Genomic DNA, 16219 nt, shown 5'->3' with positions numbered 1-16219 from the left:
CTACTGAAACGTCGAAATGGGCATGCTTTTAAGTCCATGTGCTTGCTGCCTTTCTGTGAGAACCGGTATACATTTAGTGACTCCGCCCATTTAGTTCGATAAAAATCAAATACGTGTCATATCATATCTAAGACATTTCAAGTTCAGAAAATAATTTAAGGACAAGGCTGACCACTGAGCGCTAATCAAAGTTTATTCGCTTTTCATGAACTGGACAGTACTGGCGAAACGAGGCTGAAGCGCTTTGACATAAGCAGAGTTGACGCAATCTATCAGAACACGTTAGAAAGATTTGCGTGTCCTGGACTCCGGATATGAGGACACTATGAATATGGAACACCCTAATAATGCAGTGAAGTATTTTTTCTCCAAATGTTTATATGCCCACCAATGGGGGCGCAATGAATGAGGGGATTAATGCTCCTCCAAGCGCCTCATTTCGTCAAAACCACATTTGCAAATCGCTGAAAATCTTTGCTTGCCTTGAAATTCAACGAGTTTGGTGCTTGTGCACTTTAAAGTGAACATCGTGGAGAACGTCAAGAAAATGTCAAGAATTACCAGCCCCGACTTGACACAATGCTCACCAAAAATAAATAACAATTTTATTCATTTTCTCATAAGACATGAGTATTGGCAGCCATTTGGAAAGTGCCTTTGTAGGCCCACTTATTTCTTCAAGTTGTCCACCCTTCAGGAGCTTTCACGATTACTCTGTTTTTTAAGTTGAGAACGTAAACACAATGCTCAGCTTTTCTAATGCTTAACCCACTCAAACCATCAGCGTTGTTTCCGTGCTGCTAAAATCGCAAATGTATTTTCGCAGCAAAATATATTGAAATAAATGAGGGTCTATTTTCACAGTTAGGTCAAATGCGATATGCGTGCGCTAGCACTGTGTGCTCATTGTTTTGCATTGTTTACCTTGGTTTTGCATTATTTATTCTGGTTATGCTTTGTTTTTCATTATGATGATATGTCAATAAAGTGCCATACCAAGTGCGCTTGATTGGCGCGTATGATGCACAGAAGATACAGTACACAGTGTTTATTAGTCGTTCTACGCATGCGTACCAGAGGAACACTTCCGAGTGTACGACGTATTGTGCAGTAGCTGTACATTTCATTCGCGGCCTCTCCTCCGCTGCTTTTGCCGGCAGTCTCCATTTATGCAGACCTGTGAGAATTTAAGTATAAAATATGTAGAAACGAGCTCACTCATGTTTTAATAAGAAAGCACAAAACAGACGCAGGCAAAAGGAAAGTACATCGCGCTTCACAATGAACTATGAAAAATGTGTCACTATATTATCCGCAATGGAATAAATCAAACAGAAATATTTGTACTGCTTCCTTCGACGATGTTCCTTATACAATAAATCAGCAGGAGGGAGAAGCTAAGAATAAGGGAGCTGAGGGGATAGCTGCGATATATATTGAAGATGCCAATAGTCTTTTAGGATGCGGCAAGCAGAGGAGACTATTGCTTTTATTTAAAAAAAATATATCATTCTATTGTGCCTACAGTGCCCTCGGAGGTATTCAACACGAGGGCTTAAAAAGCCAAGCTGCGCCTCGCCCGTAGTCACACCGTGAAGAAGACACCGAGCTGGTCCCGAAACATCGTGTTTTGTCAAAAATTAACCTGGTTGGCGTCAGTCATTTTTCTACTAAATAATACAATTGACACGCCAGAGATGCTTTTCAGTGTGCCCGAAATATTGCGCGCAATGGCGAAAAGCTAATAATGAGGAAATCACTGGTAAATCTTGCAAGATACATTTTTGAGATTTGGCCAAACGCAAGTATCTTCTTAACCACTTCAATCGGCGTACAATATTTCAGGAACAAAACATTTATGCTCAAAGGACGGCAGAAGTTGATTCTCATGTCCGAGCGCATTTTTCCGTCTAGTATTTTAGATTTGCAAAACAAAATTCGATCGATCGCCGTGCTTGGTCTTGCCTAAACACGCCTAAAAATATTTCCTAGCTTCACACGAAACAATATCTGATACAGCGGGTGTATCAGCGAACACTTTATAAAATTTTCAAAGACAAGCCTTCTGGTGCAAAAATACAGCTTTTGCGGCATATTATTACCAGTCTTGTTGGACACCAGAACACCGGTCAATCGCCTTAAATAGTAAGTTGGTTAACTAGTTTTTAATAATTGACTTCTTAACTTGCAGTGTTAGGCGCGTAGTTGCAATCAGAGATTTGTAGCCGATCGTTAGTAATAGGCATATCACATTTTTAGGATTTCGAAAATGCGATTACACTCGCCACTGTGGCTTAACAAACTATGGCTGCATCGTGCGAAAATACGTGTTTTCTCAAGCATGCAGGCAATGCAACCACTCCAGTGCGCGTAACTAGAAAATAAAGCCAAAATTTGCCCAGCCATAGCGTCAAGGGTAATCACGTTTTCGAAATTCTAAAAACTGATATGGTTAGGGCGCTCGACTACTGATCCGGAGTTCCCGGGTTCGAACCCGACCGCGGCGGCTGCGTTTTTATGGAGGAAAAACGCTAAGGCGCCCGTGTGCTGTGCGATGTCAGTGCACGTTAAAGATCCCCAGGTGGTCGAAATTATTCCGGAGCCCTCCACTACGGCACCTCTCTCTTCCTTTCTTCTTTCACTCCCTCCTTTATTCCTTCCCTTACGGGGCGGTTCAGGTGTCCAACGTTATATATGAGACAGATACTGCGCCATTTCCTTTCCCCAAAAACCAATTATTATTATTATTATTATTATTACTAACGACAGGTCACAAACATGCTATTGCAATTAGGTGCCAAACTCTACTGATTGGAAAGGTTAATTGTTAAATTTTGCAAACAAGCTTACTACATAAGACGATTGACCGGTTTTCTGGTGTCCGCCAACACTGCTAATACTATGCCTCAAGAGCCGTATTTTTATCCCAAAAAGTATATTCCTTAAAATCTTTGCAAGTGTTCGCTAAAACACCTGGTATTTTGCGTCAGCAGCCAGCTTAGCGGGCAATTGAAGAGGGTTTAGAATTCGATGAGTTTAAACGAGTCGAATGTATGGAACTTGGCGGTAAAACACGCTGAATCTTTTTGAGCTAGCATTTTATATGGCGACGTAATGGCCGACTGAAGCGGCGTCGGTGTTCAGCCGGTGTTTAGGCTTCTGTGCAGCGCACAGCGACCGGGTAAGGCGACGCTGATGATATCACCTACGGCGGCGCTAGGTTTTTATAGAAGGACGGGTTTTTTCAATGAAGAAAGCGAATGCCGCCGTAGGTAAAGCTCACGAAGGATTGTTTAGCAGTACCCGATGACGCGTGCCAGCGTATAGATGAATGCAGCAGGCATCTGAAATTTCGGCCACACTGACGTCACCACGAGTTTCCTCTCACTCCTCGAACGCAGTGACTGGATGCCTGAACAAGGTAACGGTTTTAATTAGTGACTACGTCATTAATTTATATGCTAGCGCAAAACTACTTTGCATGCTTGGCTTAGTAGCTTCATAGATTCGAATTCTTGAATAATCTCGAATTCTCAAAAAACCACTTCACCTTCCCTTTACTGCCATATTTTTGTCTCGTTTACTTTGCATTTATTGATATCATATCAGTGTTGTCTCACGCACTGTGTACATTTATCACATGAACGTTTATTTGATAACTTAGCGGCTTTTAAGAATGTAGTCTAACTTAGTGAAGAGGATGACAGATTCGCAATTAAGTGCTCGCTGGCTCGCTGGGGCTAGCTGGTGCACGACGTAATGATATAAACTACTTGAAGAGAGGAGGAAAAAAAACGCCTACATGTGTTAGTTCTTTGTTTCGTTCTATCATTGCGCCGGCTCACTCTTTTCGTCAAACATTGATGACAACGTTCCGCCAACAGCATGCAATCCCAGCTTTCCTGGACAACGCCAGCTAGAGCCATCTATCCGCCGTCAGTAGTGACAATTGCGCAACTAAAAGAGAAAATTATCACTTGTAATTCCGAGAAAATACAGAATGTGGTGAATTTCGGTGCGCACGCGCTGATATATTAAGGCGTTCGCTTGAAAGTCGCGGCAAAATTAAACGTATACAATGCTTCTCAGTCTTACACCGATTTGTTATGACAGCCTTTTAAAATCACTGGGGCGCACCGAATAGTCGAAATTCCCGCTGGAAAAATGTCAATGTTCAGCGCTATGTTTGGCATGGTGACATTTGCGCAGTTAAGAGAGTTTGTCCAGATTTGGGAGTTTGTATGAATTGGTGTGCTTTATATAGGATGCAACATTTAGCAAATAAGACCTTCTCCCACGGCAATATTAAATTTTCGGCGTTCTGTACGTCAGAACCACTTACCCCACCGTGACTGTCACATTTGCTGCCGTCAATCAGTAGCATTGGAAAGTGGTGATCAGCCGCCCCTCCGTATTCATCTCCAGGCACGAAGCACTGGGCTTTACAGTTTCTTGTTCCATATTTCTGCGGAGTTATATTATTGGAAAAGATCAAAACCAGGCTTCCAACTTCAAGCAAAAAAAGAAACACTAACAAACCTTTAACCGCGTTTTGCATTGAATGACTTTTTTTTGTATTTGTGAAAGAGACAAAACTTAGCCCTCAAAACGGTTTACATTTTCAGAAAACATCCACTTTTCTCCACTTACGCGAACAGCACCTGAAAGTGCAGAAGACGACAATGTGTCTCAAGCGAACGCACACATGCATCAGGTAGACTCTTATGCTAGAATGTGAATTCAGAGCATTTTCATTTCCGTTTTCTTTTCTCACATTTTTTAATCATAATTCCAGTCTTCTTCGCAAAATTATCCAATTGCTCCATTCATTACCCATGTGTGCGTTTGTATCAGCAATGCACCTTGGCCAATCCCCCACCATGGGTATGTGCCATTCAGCCTGAGGACATCATCATCATTATTGTCAAACCCCAGTTAGAACACTCGGGACCCTAGCATCGGCCGGACGCTGTCGCTGCCGCTGCACCCCATCCAGCCGTTCAAAGACGCGGTCCTCTGCAACATCCTTCCTCCCGACCTGCTGCGCTGACTTGGATTGCCAAACCTTAGGCTGCTCGCCGTACGATGAGCTGTACGTGGCCGTTCTGGCGGACTGTGACGCCTGCAAATTCCCGCTGCCCCTCTAAGATGCTGCAGACAGACTTTTGCCGTGCCAAGCGTCCGCCCTCACACACAACTGTCCACTGCGCGCCTTTGGGTCGGCGTGCAGCCCAGCACTAATCGGAGCCACAACTGCTCCACGAAAATTTTTGTGTCGAGCTCGTCTTTTTTCATGACCAGTCATCTGTCCCCGGTGAATCCCCTCAGAACGCGACGCCCACCTACGAGTCAAGTCATCTCGATTACAAACTGCTATGCCAAAGTCAGTCCTACCTTTCCCTCCTTCTTCCTTCCCGCCAGTGACCATTTCGAAGATGCTGACTTTGCGCGAGTGCTCACTGATGCGCACACTTTTGCGCCATTCCCAGCACACTTGACTTCACAGGAGCTCCTCGCTGACCACTTGGCAGTCCTGCAACCATCCTTGCCCAAGCCTCGCTCTCAGGAAGCGCACCACTCACGAGTCGGCACCCGCGACGTCTACCCTACAGAGGCGTGCCCCTCAACGCCGTATACTTCTCTTATTACCACACCCACCTCTAACGCATTCCATAAGGCGGCCAGCTTTGCTGCTCAACCATCCGTTCATCGAATCACGAGATGTCGATTCTCTCTTCTCTCCTCATGTTCTAAGCTACTGCGCGTTCGCCGAACTTTCGGGCGCAAGCCCTATGCAACTCTGGTTGTTTCCGCGTCCAGGCTATGTGATTTGTGCCCTTCCCGTCGCTGTCCTAGCGCCTTGTGTGCGACTGGTCCCTGCTCTCTTGCTTAGGCGCTCTCCGGAAATACGTGTCCACCGCGACTCTTGTGTCAGTCGCCAGCTGCGGCGCCATAGTCGCTGGTGCGGGGCGCACATGGCGAATCAAGCCACGATCATTACTTATCACTACGCGTACCTCGACACCCACCGAAAACTTGTCCCTTACACCACAGCAGTCGCCTTTGCACCCCGAACACCCTGAACGATTCCGACGACTTCGACTTCGACTTGTTTCAGCCCCTTCTTCTATAGTTCTGGTGCTTAGCTTCATCTTCTCTTTCTTCGTCGACCCGACATCTAGAGCAGAAGGGGGGGGGGGGGGGGAGCCAATAGCGACCCAAGCAGAAGACGGCGAAGTGCAGTCCACTCGAGTTACAATGCTCGGGACATTGGCCCCGGCCGGACGCTGCCGCCGCCCCTTAGCAAATCTCTTCGGCAGCCGTCAATAAACGGGGCCGTCAATACTAGGTGACCTCCACACTATAATGCAAATGATGAAACAGGCACCGACATAAAGAGGAATTGCTGACCCGAAAGACGCGGGCTCGATCCCGGCCGCGGCGGTCGAATTTAGATGGAGGCGAAATTCTAGAGGCCCGTGTACTGTGCGATGTCAGTGCACGTTAAAGAAGCCCAGGTGGTCGAAATTTCAGGATCCCTTCACTACGGCGTCTCTCATAGCCTGAGTCGCCTTGGGGCGTTAAACCCCCCCAAACTAAACTAATGAAAAGAAATTTTGGTACCCTTGAAATTCACTCCTCCTCAGTGTTTCCCTGCTTAGCTGTCATTCCTACTTAAAAAAAAATTATTAAAATGTTGTCTACAAAAAACGAGTTTTAATGTCTCTTTTATTGCTCAATATTCTGTCCCTCTGAGCAACGGAGTAGTTCGGAATGATTTATAGACTACTAACCCGCTTCTTGTGCATTTCAGGGAGGTTATTTTGATTCTCATGATATAACCACTATGAGCACTGCGCTATCGTTAATTATCGTTCTTAAAATGTTTATGATAGCTGCACGAGGAAACTTTAGTTTTAAAAAACGTTTATTTATCGATGTGTAGACTCTGGGGGCAAAGCGCACCTCTTAATTAAAGCTTCTCCAAAGCCAAAAGCGGTTTTTCAAAGTAGGTTAACCTCATTCCTCTAGACCTTTGCTACTCACCTTCATGAAATACGTTCTGTGTCGCAGGGTTGGATAGGTCAACTTGCACTGCTTATTTCTATCGAGAATATCGCCAGGAAGCTCTGATGTATTGTACTTTCTCTTAATCGTACTGTTTGAGTTCATCTCATGCAAACACTTTATTTGTGACGACCTAGAACAATGCAGAAAATGTAAAACACGTATTCATTTTTGCCACCACATTTATAGCCGTCAGCTCCCGAAAGGCAACTAAAAACTTCTTAACATTTTCTACCTCACCCTACTTCGTCCTAGAACAGCACAATGATATAGCTTCCACGTAACAAAGGCAGTTGTAAATAGTGCATGCTGTCTCCTTTACCCCTGGCTCCTCTCTTCTCAGCGGGGAAGAAGCGTAGAGGATTGCGCTTCATTTTCTTTTGCGCCGATGAATTACTGCAAGACATTCTGGAAGACAAAATGTCCTCTTTCCCGTGTAACTCCGCTGCCTCAGCTCCTAAACGTGACGGCGGTCTGTGCAGTCCTGAAAACGTAATTATTGCCTGCTGTACAGCTTAACATGTGCTTTCGTTGTCTCAATGTATGTCTATCGGGCGCTGCTGGACAAAAACTTCCCCTGTTGAAAATTCCAGCAAAAGTATTGGTGAATTTTACGGTGGTCAAGCCAGTTGTTTCAGGAGGAACTGGGAATTGGCTCAACGCCAGCGCAAGTTACGGCACACTTTGTTCGAATTTTATGGGCGGTAAAAGAAGACCAGATGAGAGTGGCATTAACACCTAGGCGTGCAATATATTCACTTATAAACTTAGGCCTTCATTGTCATCAGATGACTGAAATAAGTTATTAATTATGATTCAAATGTAGAAATTATGGCAGACATGTTTTTCGAATGAGCAAAGAAAAATAATTTTTTCCTTGACTGATAGACGATTGCTCGCGTTCAAGACACCGGCTACGTTGTAAATGACATTACCCGGGCGCTATTTTCTGGGACCTACTGTAAAGAATTAGTCAGCTTCATTATACGCATTTCGAAATATTTCTTGGAATGCTCACTCAGCGAACACTTCGATATCTCATGCGTTCGCGATATTTCTGCAGGCTTCCCCACCACTTTGTCCTTGTCGAAAACAGTTCTGTCCTCACAACACCACTTTTGTTTTTGTAGTACAGTAAAACCTGGTATAAAAAAAATGTAGAGCACTGCAGTATGCTGCATTGGAGGATTGCGAAAGCATTTGCTTTTGAACGTCAGCAACTTTGTTTGCAGGTCATTGTTGTCCCGTGACATTTATCACGTGACACGTGAGCAACTTTCTTTTTAAGTAATCGTTGCCTAACATCAGTATACATGTCCGACCCACTTTACCGTCGTACACACCACAACTTGTTCGCTTCGTGCCCCTCTAAAACGCTTAAACCAACACAGAGGGCCTGGGTTCGAACCGCAATGCAGGCGAATTTATTTTTGGAAGATAGTAGAAGACAATGGGGGAAGTCTTGGAAGACATTGCACAACTTTACTGCACTTCCAAGGAATTCTCCACCCACGAAATACCGACTAGGTTCATGTGATTTGTGAGGTATTTTCATGTTCAGAGATGCGTTATGAGCCCTGATTACTATTCATTAACTTGTATCCTTTCAGTCTTGGTCACTCGCCACCTTTCCTATGTTAATGTCTAACAACAGTTTCTAATCAACTCGGCGCACTGATGCAAGCACAGGCCTACTACGCGACAGAATTCAGTTTCCCGAGCGCACAAATTTGATGTCACACATGCGCAAACATGTTCCACAGAGAAACAATTCCAGTGTGTTTGTATTCTCTCTGACATTTGCATAAGATAGCAAAACTCATTCACCTCGGCATTGACACGACAGTTACTGATTTAAGGTTCCTCCCTATAACCTTGGAGGCACGTGCGGATGTTGACTGATTAAACCAACGCGAAATAGGCAGCGTTATAGAAGAGCCTTTACCCTTTCGTTAGAGGGGTGGCTTCAAAGAATACCTCTTATGATTTCCGCCATTTGTACTATGAGACTTTGCCTGAAATGAAACTTATATATTGAGACATTTGCTGATCATAAATATGGGTTATATTTGACGTAGCCATTTCAGAATGAACGAAACATTGAAAATTTACTTACCATGCAACTAGCGACATAGAGTAGTCGCAGCATGATGAGAATTTCATGCTGTTTGAGTTTTCTTCAATGTAGCTCATCAAGTAGCCTTGTTCCCAGGGACACCTATTTGAGTCTGCGGTAAATTGCGGTATATGGCCTTGAACTGAAGTTCCGTCATGGGAGCAGCCTAACCTGAAAAATAGATCGTACAGATTTTAATGTCTATCTTAGATTCGGGAAACCGAAACTATTGCGCCATTTCATCCGCTGACGTCCTGCTGAGGGGGGGGGGGAAGGGTGAGGGGGCGGGCACTGCCGATTTTAATGGATGCCATCTTGGATTTGACAAACCGGAACTATGCCGCCATTTTATGCCTCGACGTCATACTCACATAGTTCCACCTCTATCCATCATATTGGACAGTGAAGTCATCGCTGCCACGCTGCAGGTGGTTGTTTATACAATAATATTGTAGATGGCGCTACAAGTCTGAATGCGAGATGTGCTGTTTTCTAGTTGCTGCCAGAGATGGCGCTGTGATCTCAGTGTGGTAGCAGACCTCTCTAAATATTGAAACTTGATGAGTAGTTGCAGCCACAGAGGGCGTTCTGATCTCATGATGGTAGCAGACCCCACAAATCTCGAAACGTGATGAGTAAGAGCTAATTAACGCTCTTAAAATGTTCATGACAAAATTGATTTGCAGGCTTATATGAAGTACAACAGAATACGAAAGACTCGGCACAAACATGACAAAACAATCGTAATACCTCAGTGCAGAATTAATTCATACAAGCCGTCTATCCAAGAACAATAGCCGATTCGAATAAGTTACCTTGCGATGTGTCCACCTCATCTGTCACCTCGATGTGTCCAACACAAGGATGTCATCATTTCTGTTTTGTTTATGAGCTGTTTTTTTCGCAGAAACTTGACTGTATGTCCGTTTGCTTTGTTTTCTTGTTTTAGCTCTCTCTGATAGACCATTAATTTGTACGCGTCATGTGCCCACTCCTGCCTTGGCAACCAGAAATCGGCCAGGAGTATTCAGTAAATAAAGAAGAATGTGCTTTTTTGCCAAACCCGAAAACAGGCGCGATGTGCAGTAGCACCTAACGTGATCAATGTGGCTGCAAACACTAAATCTGATAAAACCACTCTGGCAACCTAGTCTACGTGAAAGCTCTCGTGTTCCGCTCACGAGCTCTTCTGACCACACCGCCACTACTGCGGCGCAAATCATGGCAAACGACCCCTTAAGCCACCATTCAGAACTATACATAGAGGCAACCACAAATGCACAACAAGGTAAGTGCACATCGGGTTTTGTCCGAACACCAACTATCGGGTGTGAGGTTTCTCGGGCGACCAGAAAATGGGAAACAATCTGCCGCAAACACTCACATCGTTCCCAGGAACGCTACGTCCAGGCATGAGCAGAGTACCGTCAGAGGCTCACGTGGGAACCGGACAGCACAACTTATCTTCTCAAGGAATGTTCCAAAGGCAGCGCAGTTTTTAGAGGGAAAAACGTTTCCACGTTTAAGAATATCTTGCACAAAAGTGATCGCAGTAAGGCGGGTTAAAATTTGGAAGAATTAAAGCGCAAATTTGGGGGATGAAAGCACATTTCTATGATGAGCAAGAAAGCATTCTGAGGATAGATGCCATTAATGAAAAATTCCACAACAAAAAGTTTAAGACGACCTCTGTTAAATACAGTTTCCTCTTAAAAAGAAACCTGATCCTTGTATACTAGGCAGCGACTAATTTATTGCTCATTCCCAAAAATAAAATTCATCAGGATGCTTTGTTGACTAACTTCACCAACTCGTTGGTCATGAGTTGATATACCGCCAGACGTCAGTGGTTGGTGTGAGTCGGATTTTTGGCAAACATGGTCAAGAGAATTTTGAAAACAGTCCTACGGTCAGCAACAACTGCGGGGGCACCATGAAGCAGGGTGATGTGGACGGAAACTGCGCCACTCCGACAGCAGATATTTGGCAAGCGACGCGGTCTCGCCGTACTATGTTAAGCAGCCTGCTGTGCAAACTATAGTACACTTCTCATAATATAGCGTCACTGAAGGACAACACATATTCATGCCAATTTTTGAGAACCACTATTTCGTTCGTCGCCAGGTCGAAGAAATTCTGCCGGTTTAATTAGCGGAGACTCCCAGAATTACCAGTCGCTTCATTTTCTTACGTAGGCCCGCACTCACGGCAGTAACCAGAGCCGTTAGTACGTTTCTCTAATCCGAGCGAGCACTGAAGATTTCTGTGCGTAACTGCCATGACACAAATACAAGCGCATTTTATTGGCAAAGTTTCCTCTGCAAAGAACGTTACTTTGCAGATTTATGGTATGGATTCTACTAAGGGAACCCACGCAGGGTGCGAGCATCCATACCTTCCCGCCAGTCCATTAGCCGCTCTAACTCTGAGTCTGTCCTCTGAAGCTGCAAATTTGCGTTACGCTAACAGAGTGAACTAAAGCAAAATAATGAGTGGTTTCTGGCCAATATGTGCCGATGGGTGCGCATGACAGACAATCTGTATCGTAGTGCTTACGCCAACACTTGTACACGACTCTTAGGTCGGGCTGTTTTAAGCGCATGCTCCATCCAGTCAGTCGTCCTCAGGGGTGTTTGAGGTTTGCCAGCCAGCATAAAGAATGATGGTCGATGACAATACGGAAGGGTCCCCCGTAGAGGCATGGTCGGACGTTGATGGCGCATATTACAGCAAGGGGCATTGGTCTAATGTTTTAGAGGAGGAGGAGGAACAACTTTATTTACGTCATGGCCTAATGGCATCATGACCTAATGGCGCCGTGACGGGGGCCCAGGCGGCAACTCAGCGGAGGATCTGAGGCCTTTGTCGCTCAAGAGCCGCCGAGACCTGCTGGACGGCCCAGGTTTGCACGTCACGGTCAGAGCATTTCGCCGCAGCCGCGAGTCGCGGCGGAATCGTTATGCTTTTAGAAGCCTCGTCGTGGAAGCAAAGTAATAGCTCATTGTCATTCACCCTAGCGCCACTATACAGCAACAAACCCCGGCCAGGGCGAATATTCTTCAAATACGAAGTTGTTGTGGAAGCTGTAAAGATTTCCTTTGTAGCCGAATGATTGCACTTGGGTGCATGCTAATGAGTAATTACTCCTTTATTTCGAATGGAGCATTCGTTCGCTTCAGTTCTCGTCAGTATTCCGCTCACACAAGCGATAACGTTTTCGACACCATTCTCCCCTTGTGCGATCGAAATTCGAAAGTGTCAGAGCACTTTGTAAGTGGCTGCGTATTTCGAAGAAAGGATCTCTTTATTGCATCTTGATGAGAAGGGCTCCTCATTCGTAGTCAGCAATGTTAACAGTTAGACGATCCTTGGGAAATGCTGAACAAATCGTCGGTAGTAAGAGCATAGACGCAAAAAACACCGACAGGCCATCTTGTCTATTTGCCGTGAAAAATCAGAAAGGGCAGTGGTCTTTTCATGGTCCGAGAGAACAGTGTGTGCGCTGAAAATGGGGCTAAGGAAGCACAGCTCCTCAAATTCAATTCTCATGTTTTGCCTTGAGTCGTGCGCATTTGAGGGTTCGTAGCACAATGCGCAACTGCTCCAAACGTTGGTCGGATTTAGTCGAAAGATATCATCCTCGAATACCAGCAACTACTGCCACTTCAAACTAGTTACGACGGTGCGCAGCATGCTCTGAACCGTGGTAGGCGTTGAGCGCAGGCCACACGAGAGCACTTTAAACTCTCACAGGCCGCATGGCGTCACGAAATCTCTCATCTCTCGTCTCTTTCTTCCACATCTATGTCCTAGTATGAGCTTTCTAGATCTACTGACAAGACAGATCTGGCGTCCCAGAGCCAGTCCATCGCGTCATCTGTTCTGGGACGCAGCTCAACATCCTTTTTCGTTACGTTTCCAAATTCACTGTAATCAGCATAAAAACGCAAAGTATTCTCTTCTTTTTATCAAGAACCACTGCTGGTGGTCAAGGCTTTGTAGACACTTCCGTTACTCCAGCTGCAAGCATTTGGGCAACCTGAATTTTAATGGCGTATCATTACTTTGAGGAAAGAAGGTAGAGACGTTGGCAGACAGGCTTCGTGGCTTCATTAGCGATAATGCGATGTTTTGAGACTGGAGTACGCTCGACATTCAAGGATGTGTTTATGAAATTTGCAAAATATGTTAAAAGGTAATACAGAAGATGATTCTGACTCCATGACACATCCGGGTTCGTCTTGAAACGCTGAACAAAGCGCGTGGGCCACCGCTGTCCTCCGAGGCTCCTCCCACGGTGCACAAACTAGGAAACTTGGCAAAAGTTTCGAGGAAAGTGTACAGCGCTGAACCTTGTTTAAAACATTCGGGAGGAGGACTCTGGTGCATCCATTTCTTAACTTGACGGGACCTCTTGCAGCTGCAATTCCCTTCGCAAGCAGCAGCAGAATATTGTCATTCTTTATGTCCTCTTAGTTATGGAATAACTACTTCCTCACGAGTACGTTAACCCTGCAACGTGCACCTTGCAACGTGGTGGCACCATGACATCGGTCTCGACGATATGCAAAGCGTTCATGCGCAGATTTTCTATTCATAGCTTGTCAAGGTTCGTTTCGTAAAAACCATGGCTCGTGCATTTTGAGAGTAAATCATAGCGAACTTCAATAGACAAAGTCGATCCCAAGAATCAAGTCTTCCAACACTCGGGAAATACAACATGTCGCCGACTTACCTGAAATCATATCTGCCGAGCCGTGCGCTGAACGTACCCGGAGGGTATTTAGGCCGCGTAAGCAGTGCTAATGTTGGAACCCGTTGACGTTGTCAGATATTTTTGAGTTCGGCGAGTGAACTGGTGATTACTTAATAGTAGGGACCGATATCGAAGAGCGCAGTCACGTCAGTTCCGTAAATTCTTACATGAAAAATCCCACGTAGCGTGCCGGGTACTGTCACTGTCTGAGCCTGTGCCAGTATAGATCGCGAGCTTTGTATTTTTGAAGGTGAGGTCCTTTTCATGTTCTAAAGTCAGGGGTCTTGCCTCCAGAGGTAGCTGGTGTAAGTTTTCTCCACGGGGCTTGGTGAACGACAGCCAGCGGAACTCGACCAATGGTGAGTGCTTGGTGAGCGGTAGCGAAGTTGCGAAGTGAACCTCTACATTTGACTTATATTTTTCCGTTTGTGGGGACCGGGTGCCTCGGGTCAGAAGCCACGCAGAGCCTTGCAGTGGTACGGATATGCTGCGTAGACTTCTCCTGCCTCCCCACAGCGGCATCAGAGAGGCAAATGCGTACCAGGAACTGGTTTAGCCCATTGCAAGAGTCGGGCTGTCGGTACCACAGCCAGTCACCTGACGCAGCAGAGATAACGCTTATGCGGGTCTTTCGTAGAACCGCGGAAAGGTATTTGGGAGAGGGTGTTCTTGCGCAGCCGGGCGCACCTCTTCCCTGACTACTTTGTTCAATGACAAAAAAGTGCGATCTGAGGCAAAATGAACCGCTCGAGTTTGTCTGGACGAAAAGCCGAACACGCTCGCACTGGGCGTCAGCACTGCTCCCGAGAGATAACGAAAAAGCATGGGGCACCAGGCTGTTGACATTCCTATTGTTCTGCCGGGCCCGCTGTCGTTGCACAAGCAGGGCGCCGTCGGCTGCGCAGGAGACCAACGAGAAGCTCCTATTTCAGACATGGCAAGAAGAGCCGAAGCTTCTTCTCCTCTGCCTTGTTGGGACGAGCGTGCTTCGAAGTACATGCGTACGCTTTCGTTCGTTTGCTGGTCGCAACAAAGCGTCTTCCAGGAGTTAAGGGTGTGGTCAGGGTTTTCGTATCATGTTTGAACCGACTTTCCAGGCGCAGTGTATAGGTTACTGAGCTTACCTTCGTCACTCCAGCCGCTGTAGCGGGCTGCCGCTCAAAGGTCTCCACAGAATATTCAGTATCTTCGATAACATCACTGTGGAAAGATGGGGGTGTTCGCGGCAAGTAGCGAAGGACCAGCGCAGGTAGCCTCTTGACGGTGGCCATATCAGCTGGACACGACATCCGAGGCTGCGTCGGCCTTGGTGAGGTGGGAAGGGTCCCGAATTCAGGTGATTCTTCGCGGAGGCTCCAATAGGATCGTTAGTGGACCGGCGTGAGATCCGTACAGAATGCTAGACGGTGTACACGGGTCGAGAAGCACACCCTGTGCCTTCACCAGATTGCACCTTATGGGATAAAGCAGGAGGGCTAGAAGAAAGGGATACTGCATTGGTTCGTGATGCACGTGTGGAACCGAACCAACATCTACTATTCCATAAGAATGCATCATTATCAACCCGCAAATCGCCACTACTCCACGCATTATGATTCGAGTGCAGCTCTGGAGTTCAAAAGATTCTCTTTCGAATGTTTTCGCTTTCTACGAGGCTTACACACATGTATTCATTGTAGGGGAACAGAGCAACAGCGGCGGGACATAGACAAGGCAAGCACATGCTCTTACAATGCTGTGCTAACGAAAGATCAGCATTGCAATGTCCTACGCGAGCTGTCCTTCTATCTTCCATACGTTCAAACCTGTTGCTGGCCTCTGAAAGCGCTCAGATCAGTTATGAATACATGTGAGTAAATTCATTTGTTTCTAAACAGCTCATAAATTCGTCAATTTTCAGATAAAAAACCTAAACTGTCCAAAATCTTGTAACAAACTTACGTGTGTCCTATTTCGTGGGCCATAATTCGAATGCCGATGTATGTGTTGGCGACGTCTTCACCAAGTCCCACTCTTGATTTCAGGCACACCGATCCAACGAAGGCGTAGCCTTCAGTAGATTTCAGAATAAACACAATGAAGTATTTATGAAATGAGGCGTTCATGTGATGCTGTAGTCTCTTATTCTTCTCGTAATGAGATTTAGGTTCAGCGTACAATCCCTTACTTATTTCACCATAGAATACATTTACGTGTAGTTTCCCGTTTTGTTACACCTACACCCCGTCTTAATTTAACGGGACACAATTTTGGGAAAGAAATTTTCTTGTTAGAACCAG

The 16219-nt window shown here is 45.7% G+C and overlaps 1 protein-coding gene across 1 annotated transcript in view; it reads right to left on the bottom strand.

Annotated features, from left to right (window-relative positions):
• Positions 1-1035: 1035 nt before the first annotated feature.
• The window catches only part of LOC144104972 (venom metalloproteinase BumaMPs1-like), a 30708-nt gene continuing 15524 nt past the window's right edge, over positions 1036-16219 (bottom strand). Inside the window, exons 10-14 of the mRNA XM_077638196.1 lie at positions 15882-15990; positions 9185-9355; positions 7048-7201; positions 4343-4465; positions 1036-1177 (exon numbers count right to left, since the gene is read on the bottom strand). Of these exons, the coding sequence (XP_077494322.1) occupies positions 1124-1177; positions 4343-4465; positions 7048-7201; positions 9185-9355; positions 15882-15990 (611 nt within the window). The 3' untranslated portion in view covers positions 1036-1123. The remainder of the gene's footprint in view (positions 1178-4342; positions 4466-7047; positions 7202-9184; positions 9356-15881; positions 15991-16219) is intronic.

Source organism: Amblyomma americanum, chromosome 9 (genome assembly GCF_052857255.1).
Source record: "Amblyomma americanum isolate KBUSLIRL-KWMA chromosome 9, ASM5285725v1, whole genome shotgun sequence".
NCBI lineage: Eukaryota > Metazoa > Arthropoda > Arachnida > Ixodida > Ixodidae > Amblyomma > Amblyomma americanum.
The sequence above is the reverse complement of the archived record's forward strand: the minus strand, read 5'-3'. Positions and strand labels throughout refer to the sequence as shown.